Raw genomic sequence first — 25,972 nt, forward strand, 5'->3', positions numbered from 1 at the left:
GAACAAAGGTGGCCTGAGGTGTCTTGCTTTTGGAGACTATGACTCTGATTTTGCATCCTGCTTTGCTTTATCTGTCAGCACTGTGTGTGTGTGTGTGTGTGTGTGTGTGTGTGTGTGTGTGTGTGTGTGTGTGTGGCACAGGGAAAAACGGCTTCAGTAAGAGGCGCATTAACTCCACAGAATCCAGAAAGATAAAGAATCACAAATGCGGGAAACCCCAGCGGGCTGATTCTGTTAATCAGAGGCTCCCCCTAAAGGTAAACGTGGTTTTTAGCCAGCCCATCAGTCAGCAGTGAGAGCGTTGGACCAGTTCAGCTCCAGGCAGATCGCCTCGGGAAGAGGGCTGAAAAGAGGTCTGGTTGCGCATACCTACATGAGAACACTCCCAACCCGGTCCAGGCGGAGTGGAACTGATGCTAGTGTGTAAGCGCCAAAGGGCTTGTTTGAAGCCAAATGAGCGGTTCCCACCACTGCAATCTTGGCTGTTTAACTTGTGTCATAATTTCTGCTAAGTATAAAAATGGGCAAAGAGGTTGAGCTGAGAGTGGGGCTGTGAGGGTGGAGCAAATGATTGACACCCATCAAACTCTCCTTTCACATTTCTTATGTGACTGCATTGAAACTATGTTTCACATGAGCAAATTTACATTTGTGTTTATTCAAAAGCATACACATGTTAATAAGAAGGCATCAGAGAACATCAGATTCATTCTTTTTCTGTCAACAACAAACCTAGAAGAAACGTTTAAGCTTAAAGGTTAAATATGGAACACAAACACCAAAGCGACATCTAGTGTGTGGAGGTTGTAGCTGCAACGATAGAACACGATTTTCACTCATCAGGATACCAGGTTTGTTGCAAACATAAATTCTTTTATTTGGGTCACCTGTTATAGGCGTCACCTAAATTTACTCTGGTTTGAAGTATTTTATGGTCGCTACTTTTCTGAGAAGGATAGCGATGTCTTCTTGGCTCAGAAGCAGCTGCATGACTTGTCGAGTCCGCCATTTTTCACAGTGCCAGCCTCGCTGTGTCCAGTGGACTGTTTGGTAGATGTAAACATATCCCAGTGTCGTGTCGTCAAAATAAATGTTAGATTATTTTTTTAATTAATTATCATCATCATCATTAGGGATGGGAATTGATAAAATTTTATCAATATCAATGGCATTGTCAATGCTTTCTATCGATCCAATTCCTCATCAATTCCAGAGTAATTAAACAGGTGGCAAAAAACTAGCTACGCATGGCTCCTGCAATTTCACTGTTAGTTTCTTTATGATAAATAATCAGTTGTACCTGTATCGGTTGGAAATGTCTTTCCAAATGTTCTCCTTTGTTCTCCCAAGTCATCTTTTTGTTCGGTGCAGTGTTGCTGTAGCTGTTGCCGAGTTGGAAAAACCTCAGCACAGATTAGTCTTTAGTCGCTGGAGTCTGCTAGTGTGGAGGTGTGTATATATAAGGCTAATGACGCTAACATGATAGACAGTGTTAGTTAATTAGTTACTTGCAGTATTAACAAGAGAGGGCGTGTGAACATCACCGCTGCTGCTGCGTTGAAACTCACTAGTCCTAGCGGGTCAAAACACATCAATAAGTTATCGCGTATTTTGTGCCCAAAGCCTTTTGTGTATTCGTAATCCTCCCTCCCTTGATATCTACTTTGCAATTATTGCAAGTTACCCTGTTGTCATGATTTCTTGTAAAATGTAACCAAACTTTTCGATGTTTCCTGCTTCCGTAAGCTACACAACGTGCACGGCGACGTCATTCGCGCCGACTGGAATTGATAAGGGGAATTGTTCTCATCAAGAACTGGTTTTCGATTCCCAACCCCTAATCATCATCATCATCTTTATTTATAGAGCCCATGAGGCATGCCACCCAAGTGCTGCACAGTCAAGTAAAAACTGAGTAAAATCATGTAAAAGATCAACCATACAAGTGGTTCTTCAATTAAAATATAGCTTTTTAAGGAAATACTGTACCTTCATTCTGCACACCTCTAATTGTCATGTGGAGGTATTATTTTCACAAACTATAACTTTTTATTATATTGTTACATATTCAGTCTTGAAATTCTTTGAACTTCCTTGTTTAGGGCTACAAGTCAAAACTTAAATTATGTTCAAGTCATAAAATATGGCCACTTGTCCTCTAAAGGCTTAATAAATGCATTTCTTATACTTTCCATGCAATTGTGTTTATACTCCACCCATCCGAAGCAGGCTGACCAGTAAATGAATCTGACCACCAGTTGAATCTGTCTACAGATGCAGTGTGAGCAGCTGGAAACCGGAGGGGCTGCCACAAACTGGCTGGCATTTAACATCTGTTGCAAGCAATCAAGATGTCTGCTGAAGACAGACCATCATGATTTATGGAGATTTTTGCAATAGGGCACAAACCTAAGAGCCAATCTGTAGTGATGATGTAGAGAAGACACTGTCAGCAGAGATGTTTCCGTAAAGGTTAATATTAAAATTTAAGCAGAACCTTTCCACCAACAATTACTTTTATTTCCCAAATCAAGAGCCAGAAGCACTTTTAAAGGCATTTATTGATGAAATACACACTTAGTTTGACAAAAAGCTTTTGTATTTTTGTAAGAAATTCCAGCCCAATTTTAGACCCCCAAACTCATCAAATTAAAAATTTAAGTGGAAATCAGTTCATTACATGTTCAATAAATAATAATAATAATAAAAAGAAGGCAAGTATAAAAGGACGCTGAATAAATGCCTGCCTTTTAACCCTGCAGAGGAAAAAAATTAACATAAAAAAGTAAAAACAATCCAGTTGTTTGTTTATTGGGTGCATTAGTGTATGTTCTGAGATGTCCTGGTCACTTTCAGGACCAGAAAGGCATTTAGTGACCTGAGGAACTGGCTGCAAAAAGGGAAAAGGAACAAAAATACTAACTGTGAAAATGCACAAAGAAACCTGGAGCCATCTGAGAAAAGGATATTGCACTCTGCAAATTCATGAAGCACACAGTCAAGATTAGCACAGTTTTTGTTTTTTTATATTAAAAAAAAAAAACAGAAAGCTAAAACAAGACAAACACCTGGGTTGGCAGGTTAAAAAGGAGAATTCAGCCCAAAAGTCTTGCCGGATTCAAATGACGTAAAAACAGATTTTAGCATCAATAAGAACACAAGAGTTGACAGATTGATGTTATGGCTCAGTGAGGTTGACAACCCAATTACAATTTATCAATCTGACATCTGGATCATGATCAACAAAACATTATTCAGCAATCTAACAAACAAGTAACTGAGATCCTGAACTGGTGAAACAATTCATAACGCAACCAGTCACTATCATCAGAACTTCATGTCTCTTATTGGTGTGAGAAGATTTGAGCAATTCAGAGCAGGCAGCTGCAAGCCAGGAGGCCCCTCGGCCAAAACAAATCAGTATTTTCTGTTTAAGGAGCCGTTTAAAGTGTTTCTGTTTCTAAAGGGTGATTTCTGAGTTTGGGATCTGCACAGAGGAGCAAAAGCACCTTAACTAGTCAGGGTGACACAAGAGACCTTTGAACTGATCTGTTGCAGCAGAATCTAAAACCTCCTGTGAGCCTCTTAGCTCGCAGCAGCACTGATGGTCCTAATAGAAAAGGAGAACATTGATCCGTTCGGAGTGCATCTGAGGTGAAGATGCAGATCTCCTAAGAGCTTTAAGACAAAGTCCCAGAAACTGAAAGTAAATCAGCCGTGCGGGACTTTAAACAGGCTTGCAGAAGCTATTTTCTGTTAAAGATTGAAGTAAGTCTTAATCTGACTGAGAGGTGCAAAAATTTCACCAAAGGAGCCGTAATAAGTGTGATTTCTATTTGAGCCATGAAATTGGTGCTAGCACACCCAATTTGTCACCACTTTTTCTTGTATTTTTCACAGCATCAGCTCTGTCAGACTCTAACTTGTTCAAAAATCCCTCGGTTCTCCCAACCTGAGCAAGTCAGTGCAAGTGGGCGAAGCTGACAAATCAATAAAAACGGGAGGGCGGAGGAGAAACGGCACCTTTATCTGCACAGCGAGGCGGCTCCGACAGGACAGACACCCAGAGACAGAATGGGCGGAGCAAAAAGGTGTTAAAATAAGGTGATGGAGGCAGATTTTCCCACAATGCCTTTCTGTCTCCCACTGACTCTTCCCTAAAGAGCTCTGGCATGAGGAATGATTAGCACCATAGAAAGCATCAGACAGGAATTCTGACCATGTTTTCATCCCATTAGTCGAGCAGATCAGAAGGTTTAATACCTGAAAAGCAAAAAGGGGCTTAGTGGAAATGTAATTCTTTTAAACCCCACACACTTTAACAGATTATTTTCAATTATTGAGTCTCACATGATATCCAACTCCAGCAGCTTTTCTAGTCAAAATTTTCCTAAATTTGTCTGATTTTCTCCAAATAAAGAACAATTCAAGGCAGTTCTGAAGTTCTGGGGAACATCTGATCATCTTTAAACACTGCCACCATCAAAACAACAATCTTCTTTCACAGATTTTTTTTTTTATCAGACCATGTGAAGATTTAGAAACAATACAGTTGTGTGTGCAACATGGAAATGAAACGCCAGACCTCTTGATCAGCACCAAACTGTTCATTCAGTGTAGCGGACCTTTGCGGGAGTTTGTGGTGGTAACAAAAGCAGCACCATGTTGGGTTTTCCTGTTCCATCAGCTGAGAGAAAAGCTGATGTACAGTAAACAGAATAAATCAAGATCAGGCTCAATGTGACGTGATCATTTAACAAGGAATTGGATGAAAATTTGAGCAGAGATGACACGCTTCATTCCAGACGCTTCCGTTTCTGATGAAAACACAAAATGTCTGTAAAGCTGTGATTCTTAAAGCACCAAATACCTAAAAACAATCTCAGTGTTTCATTTTAAAGGATTTTCACAAACACTCCTCCCTGGTCTGGGACGACGTTTGTTGGATTTTAAATATTCATTTTATAGTCAATTTGCTTTTTGTCTTCTAAATCATCTAAAATTGTTGGGATGATTGTTGTTTCATCTAACAGGATTTACCCCCAACGAGGAACCTAGCAAGGACATTTTTGCCTCAATCTTCAATTTTAAGACTGTACTAAATTTATTGTACTAAAAAAAAAATTAAAAAAAAAAGCCCATAAATGCTGGCTGAGTATTAAGACCATATTGGAGCATGCAAAAGGAGTTGTGGTTGTGCTGGTTTTGTGACGCTCTGATGTGGGCGTCACAGCCAGTGATGGAGGGCTTTTTCCACCACTTTGGAATAGAAAATTAAAAATAAATTCACCAAAAACTTTCAAGATGTCAGGATGAACAAAAACTCTGCACATGGTTAGCTGATTTGGTGCAGAAATCATCAAATTACAGATGAAACGAGTAAGTGAGGTAATACAAATCTGACGTGACGCTCCTGCTGTTAAACAGGTCAGGACACAAATAGTTGTGTCAGTTTGCTGTCACGAGTAAAGACTGCTCATTTCTGATCAAACCTACATTTAAAAGCACCAATCGACCCAAATCTGGCCGTTTTGTTCTGTAGTTCAGTATTTTAATGCTCAAAAAGTCTCGGCTTCTATGCAAAAACCTGAATGTGCGTTGTTTTCAAAAAGACTTGCACAGTTGTATTTTGTCAAGCTGATAAACACTGCTCATTCTGCAAAATAATAAATCAAAATAGGATAGTTTGTGAAAAGAACATTTTCCAGGAATGCTCTGAAACACTGTGCAGCTTTGCACCTCTGGCTGGCAGTGAGGCGTGACTGAAAAACTCCTTAAAGACGTAACAAAGCATAAGAGACCTGTACTGATGAACAAAATGTACGTTTAGTTTCTGTATGAGACCAATCCCAGTCAGACCGATGCGTACAAAACCCTCGTTTTTGCAGCTTTGGTAAATTTGTGGTAAAATTCTCCCAAATTGTTTTACGGTACGTAAAATTCCTGCTGCTGCTAAAAAATCTGCAAGAACACAAGCATGGATATTAAGGGCTGTGTGGTAACGTCTGAGACCAAATGTCTTTAAGCAGGCAAACGTCCGAAATCTGTAGCTAAAATAAAAATCTCCATGAGATGAAGAGGATGAGGTCGTCCTTTTCTTTCTGCCTTTAAGCTCCCAACACGCCCACAAACACATAAAGAGGATTTGATAGAGCTGTTTCGTGTCTTCCTCAGACAACATAAAGATGCTTTTATATAATTTGATACTGATACGAGTCTGCCTTTAAAAATCCTCGTTTATAATCTGCAGACGCTCGTTGTCCACCTCATAGATAGCACTTCAGGGATCCACTCTGGTTTTTTTAACAGTCTAATGTCTCTCTTCAGTCTCTCTGTAATGACATTTTATGTACAATATTGGTATATAGAACATAAATTACTACACAAACAAAGCCTATTCACAAATTGACAATCATCTGGAATTCAACAGCAAATTAAACAAAATGCAATTAAAAAAAAAAAGGAATCTGGACAATTGATGCCTGTTTTAGAACTTTTCCATAAATTTTCTGTGCTCCCAGGACATGTCGAGTGTGTTGTGAAAAGACACATTTGATGTATATTTATATATATAAAAAAAGACATTCCTCTTCTCCTGTATTCATCAGAGGAGGATGAAGCTCAAAAACGTGTTCAGATGACTCCCGACATCTTGTTTGTGTGTAAACAGAGCACCAGTAGTGTCTTAATTCATGTCTCTTCTGTACAAAAGTATAAATATATGTTTTATCTCCATTTTTTTATTTAATTTTCAGTTGTTTTTTTTTTTGTTCACATATGTAGGATGTAGCGGACAAAAAAATGGTTGTTTTAGTTGCTAAAACCACGGTGGAGTAGTAGTTTCTGTGCTGGAGGGCAGCCAGGTTGGGTCCCTTCTAGATGAAGATTTGCTGGCTTTTGTTGACTGTCAGGTGTTTGCTTGGTGTTCGTTGATCGTCTTTGCATAAATTAAAAAAAGTATTCAGTTTCGGCACAGTTCACGGCCTGTGAGCCGGCAAAAAGATCCAAATAAAACAACCATTGTGTCCGCTGTAGCTACAGCAGGTCCATCTTGGGTCTGTAATGAAGCAGGAGAGGGGATTTCTAAAAAATAAAAAATAAAAATATTACAGATGTCAGGGTGAGACATACACAAGTTTGGAAGCCAACAGGTTCACCCCGTAGCTCCCACACCAACACAAAGGCAATGTAAAAATCTATCTGCATTTTAAAGTTATTTAGAGTTATGAGGATGAAAATATAATGCTAATTATAAATATTACACAAAATAATACTATTGAGGTAAGACTTTTGGAACGCAAAAATGGTTAACTTCTTAGACAAATGCAAATTAGCTTCAATACATTTCAAGCACCTTTTCTAAGACTCAAATGCTTATTTTAGTAAATCTCCAAAACCTGTTTTCACCATGTAATATCCATAAATATGTAAATGATCACAAACAAAATAAAAAATCAGAAGGGGTGTACACGATTGCTCTTCAACGTGTAGTTTTTTATAAACTCAAACCTTCAATTACAGAAAATATTAAAACAAGTTGCATTTAGAAGCTCTCCTTCTCAGGTTTGTAGGAAACAAACACGTTGGTTTGAATTTGGGTCCCGGAGACCGATTCTGCTTACAAATACAAAACATTCATGAGTTTAAAGCAGAAATCCGGAGTTTTTTCATCTAGAGGTAGAAAACCTGTATCACACCGTAAGCATCTTTCCCTGCTTCCTTGATGATGGCAGGAAGCCACTCCTAACGTTCATAAACGTGCACCTCTAGCCGACCAACCCAGCTAAAACACGTTCATTACATCACAATACTGGGTCAGGCTGTCACTTTTATAGATTTCTAGATATTCTTACATAATTCCTGAAAGGGGGAAAACTCCGGATTGCTGCTTTAATAATGAGATTCGGACGAGAGAAAGGGCTTCAATGAATTCAGGCAGTTACTGTTATTACAAAATTACAGATTTGAGTTGGTTTGTTTAACACCTGATTAAAAACACTTTTCCCTGACTTTAACACCCGATGTGTGGGTGGCAGCATTTAAAATCACTGGTGTTGAGGATGCTGTTGCTTTTCACCGTGAAGCAGATGAAACCTCAACCATTACCTTAAATCTCCATCTCGTCACAACAACAAATTTCAAAGTGTGGTCTTTTCCTAAGATCTCCTCGTTGCATAAAATGTCCAGCTGTGAGAAGAAACACAGAAGCAAAATTACTGAAGAGAATCTGGGCTGAATGAGGAAATGTGCTCAGCTCTCCTGCAGAGAGGCTGTAAGCATGAGCAGAGTGTGAGAAGTGTGATCTGCTGCTCGTTTCTCAGGCAGCAGAATCTAAAAACTTCGTTACTATTTCTAGGAGAAGGCAGATTCTGACACCGGAGACCTCTGGCTTCTGTGCAGAACACAAAAGTTCAACAGTGAACACACGGCTGACTCCTTAGGTCTGCCTCCCCCCCGAGGAACAAGATTGATATTCTGCTGAGCTGCATCTGCAAGTCAATACTGCAGGAGAGAGAGGGAGAGGAGGGAGGAAGGTCAGGGAGATGCTCTGTCACAGCGCCTCCTCCTGGGGAACGTTCAAGAGTCCAGACCTAAACTAACGATTCATGTTTCTGATTGTAATAAAATTGTTAATGTTGAAGGTCAAGACTGACTCAGTGTCACAAGGTTAAGAGAAGAAGCAACACAGATAATGAACTGAGTTCAACTGCTTTGTTGCTTGGTAATTTCTTTTCTTTCACCACGTTTACTCGCTACTTGCATTAAAGACATTAAAGGTAAGGCAGAGGATGTTTTTAAACTTCAGGAAAGAACCACCCTCTCTACAATTTGAAAATATGTGCAGGAGAGAACGCCCAGTTACTCTTGTGCACGCTCTGTTTACAAGCAGCTGCCGGCCTTGCAGCACACACTCACTGAGAATAAGATTTGTGATTTTTCAACAATGCCAGATTTTTTTTTATGTGCAGTTCCTTTTTTTTATTATAATTTGCTTCTTCCTCCCGTATTGTACTACTGCTGCCCATCTACCTCTGCACCTTATTCCTTTTCTGATTTAGTTTATGCTTCCGTAGCGTGTGATTGTCCCCTCTGCCAATAACCACTACGTTTATTCTCCCATCAGAATCAAACAACTCTTCCCTGAAAAGGTACAATATAGTTGGAGATAACTTCTTCTAGCAGTAATCTGAAATTAATTTCTCCAAATAGAATGCCAAATTTTAGCTTGTCGAGCATAAAACCGGCAACAGCGGCGTCTGTGGGGAGCCCAACCTTCACTTTCAGTGCACGCCATCGTTGAATAGAGTCTCCTAAAAAAACTCTGGCCTTATGTCTCACTTCAGAGGCCTTTCTCGTCTCATCATAGACTTTGAAGACACTTTCCCTTGTGACTCTCCGCCATTTTCAAAAGAAATGAGAATGAGAATGAGAATGGCGAGGTATGGTTAATGAACGAAGGCGCATCGCTCTACAGATAAACAGAATGCGCATGAGCAGGAAGTGAAAACGAACCCAGCAACGAGCACGTACGACGACAGCTTTGCATGAAAGCTTCACCACAACGATTGACAGTTATGTGGACCAATGGTTCAGATGATCCACCCAAAAGGAAAAGACCCTCCGCTTTAAATTAAACCTCAGGAAAAATGAACTCTTTTCTCAAGCAATTATATAATCTGCTACAAAAAAATCTAATGAAATAGGGCTGTAAATAAAATATGTTCAAAGACTACAGCAAACACTTATTATATTCGTTTGCATGTTCTAATTTAGTCACGCCTCCGATATAATATATTACTGAAGTACAACGTATGTGTGATTCAGAGCGTGAGGCACGGCGGATTAGGAAGGAGCTTTCATAGCCCCGTTCACTTACATTCATTTTTTCCTTGTTGTGGGGAGCCATGAGCCGACGGGAAGGGGAGGAGACTTGGGCTTCCTATGGTAGCAAATTGCTTCAAACTACAATTTGCAAAGCTTAAGGGATGCTTATGCATCTGGTGAGAAACCTGGTAATGGCTGTATAGGGTTAGCCACAGAAAGAGAAATCTAGAAACAAACCACCTTGACCACCAAAAGCAAGTTTTTTTGTAATATACAACAATGATTTTAAACTAATTAGATTATTTTAAATGATTTGGCTTTGGCGGTTTTTGAGATAGGCACCTCTTCTGGCAGCTCACACCTGAAGGTGTTTCTGAGAGTCAGGTGAGATTTTAGAGAGTGAGATTAACAGGTGAGGCATGAGCAGTCTAAAGAGATGCCATACCTTATTCAACATTTATGGTCAGCATTTTATTCAAATATAAATGATATGTTGGTGAAGAGTTTGTTCATTTCTGCTCAAACATCTACACACCTCTCTTTTCTGTGTTTGGAAATTTCTGTTTGCCTCTGAAGCAGCAATTGAACTTCCTGTAGAGACTTTTAGATGGGTGTTCTGACCACGATGGTCAGGATCATGAATGCCAACTAAATAACGGGTTACTCTCTGACAGAGCTCTGTGTGGTAAAACTCTGAGCCCTGCTCAGCACTGAAAGCTGAATCGTCTCCAACATCTTTTCAGTGTCAGTAAATAGAACAACAATAGCTGGCGAGAAGCGAGCACCCGCCTCGCCGAGCTGATCTACGGAGGCCGACGATATGATGGAGCCGGCCCACTCATCTGTTCAGCAGCCAAAAAGAAAAAGAAACCAAAGGAAATGGAGAGAAAACAGACAACAGGAAGGAGATTGTGATGGTTATTCACAGTCATCTAAAAATTCATCTGTCAAATTATCCCCCCCACTGCTCCGTACGGGGCGGCGAAGACGATAAATAGAAAAATGAGATATTATAAAGGGTTGGTTTTATGTTTAATATAACTGAAGACAAAAGGAACGAATGAGTCATGGCTGAAAGGGAAAATCCTCTGAGATTTTTGGTTTTGGTTTGAATAAGCAAACTTTCAGGCCAACACTGACCAACCTAAAACAAACACAGATTTTAAAAGATTTGTTTAAAGCTGCTAATAATTCATAATAGAAAACATAGTTTTTGTAACACAAGAATAAAAATGAGGAAAAGGTAAGAACAATCACTTGAAGACGGTTTTGTAACTTCTCCCAGATTATCTTTTCTAGTAAACATCAAGCGAGGTTTGTGATTTTGCAGGCTGCGTTTTCTCTCTCTGTACCTCGTTGAACGACGTCAGGTTAAGCTTTTTGGCGATGAACTTCTTAAGGTGGAGGACGGTGGCCTGTGCTGAACAGCGGATCCATTTGCGCTTCAGACCACGGAGCTTACTGCTGTTGCACTCCAGACAAATGCTGACCTGTTGGAACACACAGTGAAACCAAAATGAACTAAATCCAGCAAACGCTCCAGGAATATTCTCTCTGGTTGGATATCGACACCAGCTACATGTGCCGAAAATGGTTTCAGGTGCCTGAATACTTTATAGACATTGGATTTGGTTCATTTATGCCTGCATTTTGAACATCTTAGATCTTCTGAGCTCGTTCGGTGGTTCCCTGATCAAATTTTGTTGAGGCATGTTGTTGCTTTAGTGCTCACAAAACAACCTTTGCACAGTTATTAAAAAGGTCTTCCTCTATCGAAACTTTAAAGAGGCCTAACACTTGTTATTTCTTTAAATCTGTAGTCGTTTCTAGTATAGGTGAATGCAATGTGAGCCGTGTCCTCTAGAGGAAAAAGCTCTGGCGCTCCTGTTTCAGAAAGCTGAAGTTTGTCTGGGACAATGTGGAGTGTTCTCATTAGGGTTGGACAATAAATAATTAACAATAACTATATATATATATATATATATATATATATATATATATATATATATATATATATATATTAATATATATGTGGTGTGATAGAAGAACAATGGGTCAATAAAAAAAATCTCCTTTCTTTTTCAATATAGCCCATCAGGTAATACAGGAGTCATTACTTACTCCTAACCAATCAAAAACACAAACCCAGGAACGCACTGTCACCAAGCCCCCCCACCCCCCACCCCCCAATGTTATGTATCCTTGCATGTAATGCATTCAGTATTTCAGGTCATCTATTTATTAAAGTATTTCTGAGTAGAGACACTTAAAATCTGAATGTAAGAAATGGGATTCAGCCTTCATAACCAACTATTCCAGTTTCACCGTACGGTGATCTTGGTTCTCCCGTCTGCTCTCACAGCACACCCGACTGAACGAGCGCCGTTTATCTACAGCTTATTGGCTCCTTTCATGTGACTACATTTCACCACCACTGGCCCGTGTGCTTGTTTTCCTCCCTGAGGTGACACGATAGGTGGTTTTGGCAGTCGATGGTTGCAGGAGTCAGGATGCATTATCGGTACTGGGCCTTGGCCTGTTGCATATCAAGAGCCAGAACAGGGGAGAAGCTGTGTTTCTCTTGGATGTGTGGGTGCCCTTCTGTCTCTTTTCATTCATCTCTTTAGAGACAAGAGGAGACAACATTACCCTGGTTTATGTTTAAACTTCCTCTCTGTGCTCAAACAAACATTGGCAGTGCTTCAGTGCACAGCCTGCCCTCCAATAAGCAAAAACCAATATATCTGCTTTCCAGTGGCACTTGCAGTGAGTGGGGGAGCTCGTAACGTAAAATAAAAGCCTCGCCAGCAATCTGGACTCCACGGCGGCTCGATGACGACCTGCATGGCAGTTCCATTACATTACGGGCGTGTCTGTGGAGTCTCGGAGGGCTGCCAGGACTAAATCACAGCTAAATGCACAGATTCACTGATGCAACAGTGAGGCATACAAAGCAAATATTATGTGTGCCCTTTGTGCCACGCAGGGAAAGCTTCAAGCTCATTACAGAGTCTCGCATCCATGCAGAGGTCTGATGCAACATTTTCAATCAATCATCAATCAATCAAAGCTTTATTTATAAAGCGCCTTCCGCGCGACCCTGTTGGGAAGCCCAAGGCGCAGAACAATGTTGATGCACGAATATTATAACCGAAAGTTTGAGTCTTCTTTTGTCAGAAGTAGACAACCCCCTTCTCCCGACCCACATAATTATTAAATTTGGCCACATCTGCAGACATGAACTCCTACTGTGTTTTTATTTATTTTTTTACATGTTTTCTGTTATGATTCTGTTTAGTGAACTTTCTCTGGCATCAGATCACAACCCAGCGTTACAGGCTGGAAGGTCGTCCAGGAGGCAGCAGGGAAGAGTTCAGGAAGTAGGCCATGTGTGGCGTTACGCCTGTCGTTTCTTACATCTGTGTGAAGGAAAGAAGGGGGGGTGGAATAATGATCCAGGACTGTAACTTTGCTCTTTAGCTTTGTGTAACCTCCTCTTGTTTCTCTGTTTTCATTCCTTCCTTTACAGACTTCTGTTTTTGACTTTTCTGATGTTTCTGTTATTTGTAATGGTCACAATGCCTGCTTCCCTTTTTTTTTAAATCACTTATCTTAAACCGTTAAGGATCTTCAAAGTGTCTTACTTCTGATTTTTGGCTGATAAACAGCTACTAACAAGATGTGCCATGTTAGCATCACACTGCGCGTTTCATTCTTTCACAGTAAGGTCTGAATCAGAAATGTTGACCAAAAACTGTTAAGTTCCCTAGAATGTGATGTTCTGTAAAGTCAGTTGATAAAGATGTTACTAGTTTGAGGTTTTTACAGCCTGAACTACCTGACTTTTTTATGACACCACTCCAGTTTTAATGTTTTATAAGATAAATAGAAATTATTTCTACACCGTCTGCTCTAAGTAGCTTTTACTGGTGGTTCCTGCCCCCGTCTTTCACCTAAAAGCTCTCCTGAATACTCCATCTCTCCACCAACACCAGCCATTTCCTTTCTGTTTGTTCAGACGAGCTTCACCTCCTCCATCACCTCACACGAAGCTTCCCTCCAACATCAAACCCTTCAAATCACCTCACCTCCCTCTCACACTCTGCAGCCATTTCCTTCCCTCAGTCCTGCACTCTCCCTCTTTTATATGTCATCCTGTATTCCGCCCCTCCACCTCTCGCCATGACATTTCACATCACTGCATTCAGACTGCGGATTAGTTATTCTGTGTGCATTCTGCATCGCTGCTGAATTTATAAAAGGGCAAGATCTTCCCCCGCATCGGGGCAGGCCCCCCTTCCCACACGTCAGAGGAGAGACTGTTCACGACTGGCTCGTTTCTATAAATGTTCTTCATGAAAAGAAATGTTTGTGTAGGACAGACACCACCACGTGACTGCTGATGTTTGCCCAACAGCAACAATTTACCACTCGCTAAATCAAAAATCACCCCAAAGAGCTTAAGATGATGCCAGAAAACAAATAAGATATAAACATTAATCTGGTTTCTAGTCTTAATGTGCTGATGGGTGGCAGCTGTGTACACAGTTCAAACACAAACACAAAAGAATGGTCTATACAAACAGAAACTGACACTGCTTTCAAATACATAACTATTTCATCCAATTTCATTCAAATCTTCAAAAAAAAAAAAAAAAGACCAAACAATTTTCAGAAATGAACCAAATAATGCAAAACTCAATTACAGGTCTAACATTCTTTGGAGGAATGTCACGTACTAGAGCCATTAACGAAGACCATCTTGTGTTGAGAAACCGATGAGTCGTAGCTGTTTTGGTCAAATCTAAAAAAACAATATTGTTCGTGCAAAGAGTACTTTCTGCTCGAGTAACGGCTGCTGGAATGAAAGAATTTGAAGAAAGCACTTGGACATGTCTTTACAACCACAACAAGTAGAAGCGCTAGATGCCTTTCTTCTAAAGAAAGAGGTTTGCGCCGTTGCCAGACACCATTTTTGACTACAGCTAAAAACTACAACGTTGTACGGTACAGTCGGCATTTCCACCTTTTTTCTGATTGCTTTTTTTGTCTGGCCACTTATGTGCCTCTCTGCCTGTGAGTAACCAGACTAGTTCTGTGTGTAGAATCAAACAGAGGACAAGTCTGGCAGACGAGGCTAGTCTTCTACCCCAGTTTCCTGCATTAGCCGCAGATAGAAGAAAGATGGGGACACATTTGATTCAGAAAGCACCTGTCCCTTCTATGTCACAAGGAAATATTTGCATTAATGGACTCACCCATCTTGGATCACGACCTGGGAAGCATGTTGTTGATTTAGCATCCAGGAGAGAGCAGAGTGCATCTTGGCTAGTAGAAGCTAACCATTGGCATTAGCAACTCTACAACATGGTGGAACACATTCTACCATTACCCAAGAACGAACAGTGAATGGAGGCAGAAGAAGATGGCAAATGGTAAATGGCCTGCATTTGTATAGCGAGTTCTACAACCCCCCAAGGCGCTTCACAACACAATCAGTCATTCGCCCATTCACTCACTGTTGGGGATGACCTACGATGAAGCCACAGCTGCCCTGGGGCGCACTCACAGAGGCAAGGCTTGCCAAACACTGGCACCACCAACAGTCCCTCTGACCACCACCAGCAGGCAACACAGGTGAAGTGTCTTGCCCAAGGAAACAACAGCAAGATTCTCTGGTCAGACCTGCAACCTTCCGATTACTGGACAACTCGCTCTACCTCCGGAGCTACTGCTGTCTTGAAGAGTTGCACTGCTGTTAGCTAATGACAGGCGATTTTCGAATATCATGAATTTTAATGAAGAAAAATCAGGAAGCCAGGACAACGTGAGATGCATCTAACCAGTTATTACATGTCAAAATATAAATAGTGTCCAAATGACTGCCTTGGGAGATCTAGTGTTGAACTGAATATTCCAGACATCGTTCTGTTCAACTGTTTTTATAGAAAGTATTTGTTCAGTAGAAAACATACTTTAATATAAAAAACTCAGAGGTTTGTGGATTAATTAGAAAACTCATTTTTTAGAATTAAAAGCATTCTTTGTCAGAGACATGACCAGTGAAAGATGACCAACCTGCTCGTCACTACGGTGATAGTCATTGTCCTCCTCCGGTTTCTCCTCTCCTGCTTCTTTATTTGCCGTTTCTTCTGACTTCGCCTCACCTGTTTGGGGGAAAATAGAAAAATAACTGAACAATGATTACATCAAAAATAATTTAGTATAAGCAGCCTGAACTTTGTGCGCACAACACAGTAGGCCTCGGTTTTTGCTGCAGTCAGGCTTTTCTCATTTCTTCATGATGGGCTTGTTGTGATTTGACTTACAGGAGAAACAAGCATGAGTTTCCTATTTAAACTGGCTGTGCCTGCTGGAGCAGAAAATCACCACCAGCAGAAAAGCATTTATAAGGTTTTTCATGTCTGATGGTGTTGAGGCATCTTTACCTGCTGTCAAGGCATCATTCATGAATCTGATTAGAAAACACAACGCTTCAGAAAAACGCCGGCAGGTAGAATGGTGTCTGCTTATTCATACTGAGACAACATGCTGGTTTTACAGCCTGTAATATGTATTTGTTGGTAAACATGCATGATAGGAGATATGTGATTTTATTAACTTAAAATGTTTTAGTTTTTCTTTTTTTATGAGAGTGGGACCCACCGTGTATTGGTATCAGAAAAGAAAAGCCATACAATATCGGTATATCAGTAAAACAAATAAAGCATCCCTAGTCTCTCCTAAAATAAAACAATATACACACACAATAAAAAGTATTTGTTTATTAAAAGGGGTGCTAGAATAACGTTCATTTTTTACAAAATGTCCTTTGGGTCTCTGTGGTGCATCCAGAGCTATTAATCGCCAGTCACTTTTTCCTGGTTTTGATATTTTACAGCCTTTTATCAAAATGTATTATTTGGACTATAACACAAGCTTGTATATATATATATATATATATATATATATATATATATATATATATATATATATATATATATCCATCCATTTTCTGAACCCGCTTGTCCATGTAGGGTCGTGGGGGGCTGGTGCCTATCTCCAGCGATCAATGTGCAATTAGGCAGGGTACACCCTGGACAGAGAGCCAGTCCATCGCAGGGCAACACAGAGACACACAGGACAAACAATCACACACACACACACTCACACCTAAGGACACTCACACTGCCACATACATACATACATATATATATATATATATATATATATATATATATATATATATATATACACACAAACACAAAAATGTATTTATTTTTGCAAAAAAGCCTGAGCTATCACATGTTTATGTATACACCACCTTTGCCATGTAGCTCAACACTGAGCTCGGGTGCTTCCTGTTTCCACTGATCTGTCTCATTGTTGTTCAGATGTAACAAGTCCCTGCTCAACCATGATTTGATAAAAATACTGTAGAAGCAAGTCTTTAATTTAAAAGTCTGTGCCTGTAAATCCTGACATGGCTGACAGCTAGCATGTTTTTTCTTCTCAGCTGCTTCCAGATTACATTCAACCAGAGTATTTGCATTTTCAGTATCATACGTGCTCGTGGGCACGCTGTAAGACTTCTCATTAACTGATAAAACTGCTATGAAGTAGAAGCAACAGCAGGTCGGTTTGGGACAGATGTGGTTAAAGTCAACACTCCTTTATGAATGTTTTTGTTGGCTGTGATATTGTGGCCGTATTGAATTCTTAGACAAAAAACTTGATTATCAAGTCAAAATTGTGTTGTGGTGACAGAATTGCAGCACAGATGGGTATTGCTTTTCTGTAACCTTTAGAAACAAAGAGATTCATTCTGTTCTTTCTGGATTTGGTGGAGTTAATAACTGTGTGTGTGTGTGTGTGTGTGTGTGTGTGTGTGTGTGTGTAGGTGTGTGTGTGTGTGTGTGTGTGTGTGTGTGTGTGTGTGTGTGTAGGTGTGTGTGTGTGTGTGTGTGTGTGTGTGTAGGTGTGTGTGTGTGTGTGTGTGTGTGTGTGTGTGTGTGTGTGTGTGTGTTTGTGTGTGTGTGTGTGTGTGTGTAGGTGTGTGTGTGTGTGTAGGTGTGTGTGTGTGTAGGTGTGTGTGTGTGTGTGTGTAGGTGTGTGTGTGTGTGTGTGTGTGTGTGTGTGTGTGTGTGTGTGTGTGTGTGTGTGTGTGTGTGTGTGTGTGTGTGTGTGTGTGTGTGTGTGTGTGTGTGTGTACAGTTTACTTGTGCTCAGACTGTAGATGCGAGTGCATTGAGTCCTCTGTGACCATTTTCCGTCTGGGCCAGCTGTCACCAATCCCTGGGTGAATTGCTAGGCTTGTTCGTGTGTCTCCATGACGATTGTCTCCAGAGTTAGCCTCACTTATTACTTATCAAGAGGTGCTTGCTCTTATTACACCACACCTCCAAACAACCCTCTCATCTTGCAGACAAAGTGTATTTTATCTCCCCTGGTGCACTTAGAAAATGATCCTCTGTCTCGTTTATGATTTATGGGATCTCTCAGAAACATTAAAATCCCAAAGGCGTGAACAATGACATTTTCAGGCTACTGTAAGATGAGAATGAGATGGAGGAAACACTGTGTGTGTGTGTGTGTGTGTGTGTGTGTGTGTGTGTGTGTGTGTGTGTGTGTGTGTGTGTGTGTGTGTGTGTGTGTGTGTTGGCTTTAAGCGCTTAGATAAGATGATTATATGGAGGAATAAATCTGTGGGACGGGGAAGCGATTTAAGTTTATACGAGTCAAAGATGCTAGAAAACTTCATGTTTGAGTTTAAAACCAAACACACTCACAGTAGCTCGATGTCTGAACGAAAGCAGCAGCTACACGCTTCTAAGGACCATGCACATTTTTTCTTGGATTTTTTTTCCGTTTAGTGGTATGTCGACAGCCAATATTACTTGGCCACAATCATCCTGCACTACTGCTGCAATCCACTTCATCAGATAAACCTTGATTTATGTTTTAATCGTTAGGGGGGTGCTTTGTAGGACCAACGTTCAGGCTGTCCAAGTCAAACGGTGCTGGGGAAACCCCGTAAGTATCAACAGCAGTAACTAAAGTTGTACTTCCTGATACTTCAGGATACAATTCCAGCAGGAATGGCTTAAAAATTCAGCCAAAATATGTATTTTAAGTGACACTGAGTACAACTGCATCTATTACTTTGAAACATTTGAGCTATTTATAGATCAACACTCTAGCCGTTAGCTCATCAGTCCTGATAATTATGAACTCCATTTCTCCAGAGGTCATTTAGAGAGCCATCTACAGTGGTAAAATAGTATTTGGTCACTATTTTTACACAGATGCATGCTGAATGATGGCTGAAAACGTCATTGTGTTTTATTGTCTGAAGAAAGCTGGTGTTTAGAAAAACCAGACAATCATTCACTCACACCTAGAGACAAAGAGTCGCCAGATAACCTAACACACATGTTTTTGGCCTGCGGGATGAACCCGGAGTACCCAGAGAAAACCCACAGTAGCTTGACGTCATTTTGCATTTACACTTACTTAAAGCTGCAATCCAACCGTCAACAATCAAAGCAGCAATCCAGAACTGATGCCAATTAGCATCAACTTGCAAAAAGTTGCTTATCACCAGAAATGTGTAACTTTCAAGTGACATAACATTAAATGTTTGTTGCTATGATACAGGCTTCTATCAGGAAATGTACACCGATACAGATACTGGTGTGCTGCGCTTTAGCTCAGATTTAAAAAAATGTTCTTTATGACTAGATGAGAGAACATAAATATTTTCTGTAGCATCACCAAGGCGGCTCAATTAAAGAAACAAAACTACAGCTATCACAGACACAGAATCAGTCATGATGCCTCAAACATCTAGGGGAAATAAAATCCTTATACAAAAAAAAAAAAGACTGACTTTTTAGTGAGTAAAAGAACAGTTCCACTTCTGCTAAATCGCATGCATCATCCTGGATTTTCTCCTGTTTTCAGGCATCATAACTGCTCATGGATTCCTATCTCTGATGTCATTTTTATGCATCACCCTGCCAAACTCAGACGATGGTGAAATTAAGTCCAAAGTCTTGCTTCTATAACATTTGGAAAAATGGTTTGTGTATTTCTGCTTCAGCTAAAAAGTCACTTCGAGCAATGGAGCCGGAGAGCAATTCCACTTCTATTTGAGCCTTAATTACCAAAATCAGAGAGGGGGATTAAGTGAGCGATTAGGCTTGTCAGCGTGACAGCCCCTCTGGACGCACATTCACACCAACGCTCAGCAGCCAGCTGGTTCCGAAAAACTGCTGTGCACAAAAACCGGGCCAGAGGCTCGCTCTGCTGGGCTAAATTGCCTTCATCTGTACTGTTTAATGGCTTCTGCTCATGGTTGTGCTTCTATGTTACTCCTCGCTGGTTGAAGAGGGTTCATTTTTTTCTATGGTTCAATAAGAAAAGTGACACATCAACACTGCTGAGAGGAAGGGCTGCACAAACCTTTACCAGGAACCAGTTTTATTAAACAGAGTTTAAGGTATAAAACGTTCTCCTGATGCAGAGTTAACCCATTTTGATCCTGATGAGTCGTGAGTGTTTAACTATGTGAACAACCAACAAGGCAGGATCCTGATGACCCGTGACCGTGTCTGCGTTCAAAAACTAGCTTGTTTGCAGATTCACCATCACAGCTTTAACCTCTACTGCTGCTTGAAGGACCTCTAACACACAAATGCACCATATAATGAGGTGAAACAACACAGCGTGGGGCTGTGGCAGCGCAACATGTCTACTGTCAAGTGATAATGAATTAAAGAAAGTCAGCAGGGAGCCTGATGCACATTTAGAGTCAGAATGAAAAACATCCACAAAAAGATTTCCTCCATTATGGTATTGTGAGGTGATATAAAGAGTGTTTGTGTGTGTGTGTGTGCGCGCGTGCGTGCGTGCGTGTGTGTACGTGTGTGTGTGTGTGTGTGTGTGTGTGCGTGTGTGTATACGTGTGTGTGTGTGTGTGCGTGTGTGTATACATGTGTGCGTGCGTGCGTGCGTGCGTGCGTGTGTGTGTGTGTGTGCGTGCGAGTGTGTGCGTGCGTGCGTGCGTGCGTGCGTGCGTGCGTGCGTGCGTGCGTGTGTGTGTGTGTGTGTGTGTGTGTGTGTGTGTGTGTGTGTGTGTGTGTGTGTGTGTACCGTTGCGCTGATCTAGATGAGCCTTCATGTTGCACAGCTCCCCTTTAATGTCTCCGGGAACTTCCATCCCCAGCTTCTGATAAAATTCTCTCTGCTTCTTTATCTCCGCTGCACAAGATGCAAAAATAAAAAAAATAAACAAGATGCTTTTCTCAATATTGCTGCACACACACGACATTACAGTTTTCTGATAAGCACGTGACTATGTTTGTAAATTTAAAATGCATCAAAATGAATGCATGAGGAAGAGTAAAACTTTTCCAGAGAATGTTTTTTTCCCCCCAGGAAGACTAAACACAACAAAAGCTACATTTTTTTTCTGATCAAACATGGTGACTCTCACCCTCTTGAAGTCCCGGTACCAGCTTGTAGACGATGTCCTGCATTGTTCGGTCATGGCTGAAATGAAAAAAGAAAAGACCTAGTTAGACCTTATACCTTATGATTGTAGGACTACTAGGCAATGTGGCCTAAGATTAGTTTTGTAATATATCAGAGCAAATCAGACAAGCCAGAAAAACATGTTTGTTCTAATTTATTCCAATAAGTTAAATTGTTGGGTGACAGATCCCAGGATGTTTCTTAGCATTAACCAGTTGATTTTCATGTACTTTGTTAACTTTTTTTAAATTGATGTTTTCAGGGGGCAGTCTGCCAGACCTCGCTGGATGAAAGGCGGAGTTAGTCGTGATGCATCCCCCCCATGACTACAGGGACACACACTAACAGACAACCAGCCACACACACACACTCAAACCTAGGAATGATCGACTCTCCAGTTACACTTAAATGAATATTTTTGGTCTGTAAGAATAAACCATCGTACCTGGAGAAAATACCAGATCCACTCAGAGATGCTGCAACTTGGATAAGAACCTGTAACCTCATGCTGTGAGGCAACAGGGCTACCAAATGCACCGCCATGCAGTTACGTCAGATTTAAATAGGTTTAATCAGCTCCATTCGTGAATAATCTGGGATTATTAACAGAACATGGGAGAGTAAAAGTATTTTTACATGAAGACTGGTTGATTTTCCTAAATTATTTGAAAATAACATGTATTCCATCCACCTATTATTGCAATATGTCAACCTCAAACCAGACTTTCTTCTCCAGTTTAAAATATTTATTTGTTAAAAATCTGAAAAAGCCAAGATGACTTCAATGAAAACCGGTACCGTTAGGACCACAAACATATGTACATGTAAGACCGACACGCTCCAAGGCTGGTGTGCAGTTTCTGCTCCTCTCAGCCTGAGTTTTTACTTGTGCCGGTGTCTCGGCTGCATTGTGGGGGTGGCGCAGATCTGATGGTGCTTTCTGACACCTGGCACTGAAGTTTAGCTAATGGGCAGACACGTTGAGTTTGTTACAGAATTATGAAGAAATAAATAACAGAAAGTGTGGCGTGTTTGGCGATGCTGCAGTACACTCGGGAGATGTTGAGTTAAGGGTTAAAACATGGAAGGCATGTTTCTCAATACAGCAGCTAAACAGTGACCCCTGCTGGAAAGGGGTGGTAGAAAACCCTTTACACTGCTGTTAAGTGGGTTTATTCTCTGTACAACAATAACATTTATTTTGGCTTTATAGTTTCTAATACTTTTATTCTACCTTCAAGCACTTTCAGATTTTTAAAACCTGAGGTAAATGATGGGCCTACGAGCCCGTAAACAACAGGCATAAAATATTTTATGTGATTCATGGTGAGGATATAATGTATGAAATCTTGAACTTTAAATGCATTTGTCCAGGTGAAGAAACAATCTCTCTTTTACAAGAGTCGCCTGGGTCAGCAGAACACATCTAACATGATAGAAACAATGTAGGTGTGGTAACTGTGGTTGCAGGCTGTGTTGAGGATTAAGTTGGTTAACCATTTCAAAGGAAACATGGATCTAACCCCCGTGATCTCCTCCTTCCTTTGCATGGAATGAATCCATCTCATGTATCAGCAGACTGACAGGTGAACACAGATGCAGAAACATCATCACCCTCCTCTGACTTTTCAGCAGCAATAAAACATAAATAGAAAGCAAAAGCTCTGGACAACAACCCTCTGAGCCGACGATGATGATGAATGTGAATTATTATTATTATTATTCATAATAATAATAATAATAATTTGGCTGCTTGTGTGTTAAAAATCCTTCTGTTTTATTGCTCATTTACAAACAACATTTACACACACACACACACACACACACACACACACACACACACACACACACACACACACACACACACACACACACACACACACACACACACACACAGCCACTTGTCATTCAAGCCACAGCTCATCAGGAAAATTACATTAGTGCTGGATTATCATGTAGATCTCCAACATAAAATGCTGTAGTGCAGCTCTGGCAGGAAGCCTTCATCCAGTCTTATATTCCTTATGTTTTCCTTTCGAGCAGAAACATTTTCCTGTTTTATTTGGTTTTTTATTTTATTTGTCCCCTTTGGGCCTCCCAAAGTTCCTTCAAATGTTTTTTTTTTTTTTTTTTTTTTTTACTTTGGATGCTTGTTTACTTATTTTATGCAGATTTGATCTAAGCATATTAATTTTGATGACACCAATCTCTCATCTATGGATCATTCAGGCATAAAAAGGCACCTAAAATTCTGGAGATCCATCAATAAAAACATCTTTAAAAGATTTCTAGAAAGTCTGCTTGGAAGAAAAATACAGACTTTTACACAGCACTGTACTTGTAAGGTACAATAATCACAGCACAGCCCTGAGTATTAAAGCGAGGTTGTGAATAAGCTCGGGTTAGATGGATCATCTATTAGAAAAACACACAGAGTGCCGAGCAGCTCAGGGCCACGTTGTTTCCTGCAGGAGAGCAGGAATAAAATGGATCAAGGCCATCAGCTCTGTAGTCCTCGGTAGTTTATTGAGTTAGCGACAGTGTGCTGCTGATTGCACATTCTGAGTGTGTGTGCATGTGTGTGTGTAGCTCTGTGGCGGTCCCTCACTCACCCGATGTACTGCAGTGGATGGCTCTGATGAATAACAATCCTACACGTGGGGCACGTGTTGTTCTCCTCCAGATACTTCACAAGGCAGCTTCTGCAGACTACACACACACACACACACACACACACACACACACACACACACACACACACACACACACACACACAATTTACTTTTAAATGATCTTTTCAAACCGTTTTGTCCTGAAGCTTTGATGTGTTTTCAGCATCCAATTTCTTTTGGTGGAGTACTTTCAGCCGTGACATGTTAGGTGACACAATCTCAACACCTCCAATAACTGCAAAACACCAATATCTTTCAGGGCGTTTCAAGTTCACTTGTTAATTTAAGCTTCTGAATATCCGTAGAGCTAAAACTGCAATCTGATTATCTGCTGAACGCTTCAACAGCAAACTGTCAAACTAGAAGGGAAAATGTGTTCATTTCCTAGCCGATGTTTGCTCAGTTATCTGTCAAGACTGAGCATGTGACTAGGTAAATAAAGTCTCACTCACTCATTCTTTTCAATGCTAATTTTTAGTTTGAGGTAGATCTGAGTGTCTTTTTTGAACCAAGCGTTTTCCCGTCTATCTTCTATTGGCAGCTAGTGCAAGAAATAAGGGTGCAACATTTATTCTAATTTTTTTAAGTTCTTTACTGACTGAGGGGTTGGAATTTCCACTATTTAATGTTGAGACAAGATTCGTAAAACGTTCCATTTTGACTTGGAGTGTGTGTGAACCAAGAAAAAGCTGCAAACATTTCTGGATCAACATTTTTAGCTGATGACTTGTTGATTTCCTGTTTATTCTGCCAGATGCTTCAGTTATAAACACAACAGTGAAGGAAATGAAATGAAGTAATTAAGAACCGCAGATGGATCTGTGGCTGCAGAACAAATCCATCCTGAACCGCAGCCACATCTAACGGAGGGAAAATTCTTCAAATAACATTTAGAGTATTTATCTATCAACTACAGCTACCGTCAAATGTTGTATAAACCTGTGATGTAATTTGCCGCACCCGGAGTGCAGTGAAATCCATCTCTGTGACGTTTTTATTGCAGTGGAGCTGGCTCTGTGGGAGTAGCTGCAACGATGACGTGATGTGAATGTCTTTGTCTCGCCTCTCCGGTGGTGGAGCCCCTTCTCAGGCTGAGGGAGAATCAAAGCATCACGTCTGGACTCTAATGTTTCAAGTGGGCAGGACTGCCTCCATTTATGGTGCCATAGCCCCCTCCACTGGTCAGACATGGTACTGAAGCATCTGGGGTGGATTCTATTGATCCTTTCCAGGTTTCCTCTCTTTGCTTTAATAAAGGTTTTTAGGCTTAAACTCATTTAAAGCAGCAGAGGTTTGATGTTTATTTATTTTGAAGGGATTTTTATTTTTTTCATTTAAATTCTCAGAATCAATTCAGTTAAATTCAATTTTATTTATATAGTGCCAAATCACGACAAGAGTGAATTTGATCAATGAGAAACAGACACTCAATAGTCGTTTGATTTTCCCAGTCAAACAGAACACGTTGCTCTGGGTATGTTCAGTTATGGGCAGGACAATTATCTGCTTGGGGTCGGGCACCGTTGGCTCTGCTCATGTGAGCGTTAAAGAGCACTTGGGCTTGCAGATGCAGTGAACAGGATGGGGTGTTTAAACTCAGAGAACCCAAAAAGGAATACAAAATGCAACAACAGGCTGATGCAGCAGGTTGACCAGCAAAAATACTACAGAGCTCAACACATTATACTTCAGCCAGCAGCCTGGAATGGTTTCATGTAAACAAAGAGAGGCGAGGCATCACTAGTTCTACAGGAAATAACTGGCTAAATATTTGTTGAGACTAAGAGGAAGTTGGTCTCTGAAACCGACTTCACACAGGCTCAGAGGCATGCTGCATCTGACAACTTCACAGTTAATCAGTCCTGCTGGAGTTTCAGCCGCGCAAGAATAAAGTGTTGGTGTTTGACTCTGCTTCTTCTAAATCCCTGCGTCTGATTTGC

General features: G+C 40.7%; 1 protein-coding gene across 2 annotated transcripts in view; it reads right to left on the reverse strand.

Moving 5' to 3' along the window:
* Window positions 1–2,543: 2,543 nt before the first annotated feature.
* LOC107374379 (polycomb group RING finger protein 3) overlaps window positions 2,544–25,972 on the reverse strand; it is a 98,106-nt gene continuing 74,677 nt past the window's right edge. For both annotated transcript variants that reach the window (XM_054739371.2, XM_054739370.2), the window contains 7 exons: window positions 23,973–24,069; window positions 21,323–21,378; window positions 20,980–21,087; window positions 15,904–15,992; window positions 11,178–11,315; window positions 8,107–8,187; window positions 2,544–7,083 (listed from right to left, as the gene is read on the reverse strand). In XM_054739371.2, the coding sequence (XP_054595346.2) occupies window positions 7,036–7,083; window positions 8,107–8,187; window positions 11,178–11,315; window positions 15,904–15,992; window positions 20,980–21,087; window positions 21,323–21,378; window positions 23,973–24,069 (617 nt within the window). In that variant the 3' untranslated portion in view covers window positions 2,544–7,035. The remainder of the gene's footprint in view (window positions 7,084–8,106; window positions 8,188–11,177; window positions 11,316–15,903; window positions 15,993–20,979; window positions 21,088–21,322; window positions 21,379–23,972; window positions 24,070–25,972) is intronic.

This window comes from Nothobranchius furzeri, chromosome 1, assembly GCF_043380555.1.
Source record: "Nothobranchius furzeri strain GRZ-AD chromosome 1, NfurGRZ-RIMD1, whole genome shotgun sequence".
Lineage (NCBI taxonomy): Eukaryota > Metazoa > Chordata > Actinopteri > Cyprinodontiformes > Nothobranchiidae > Nothobranchius > Nothobranchius furzeri.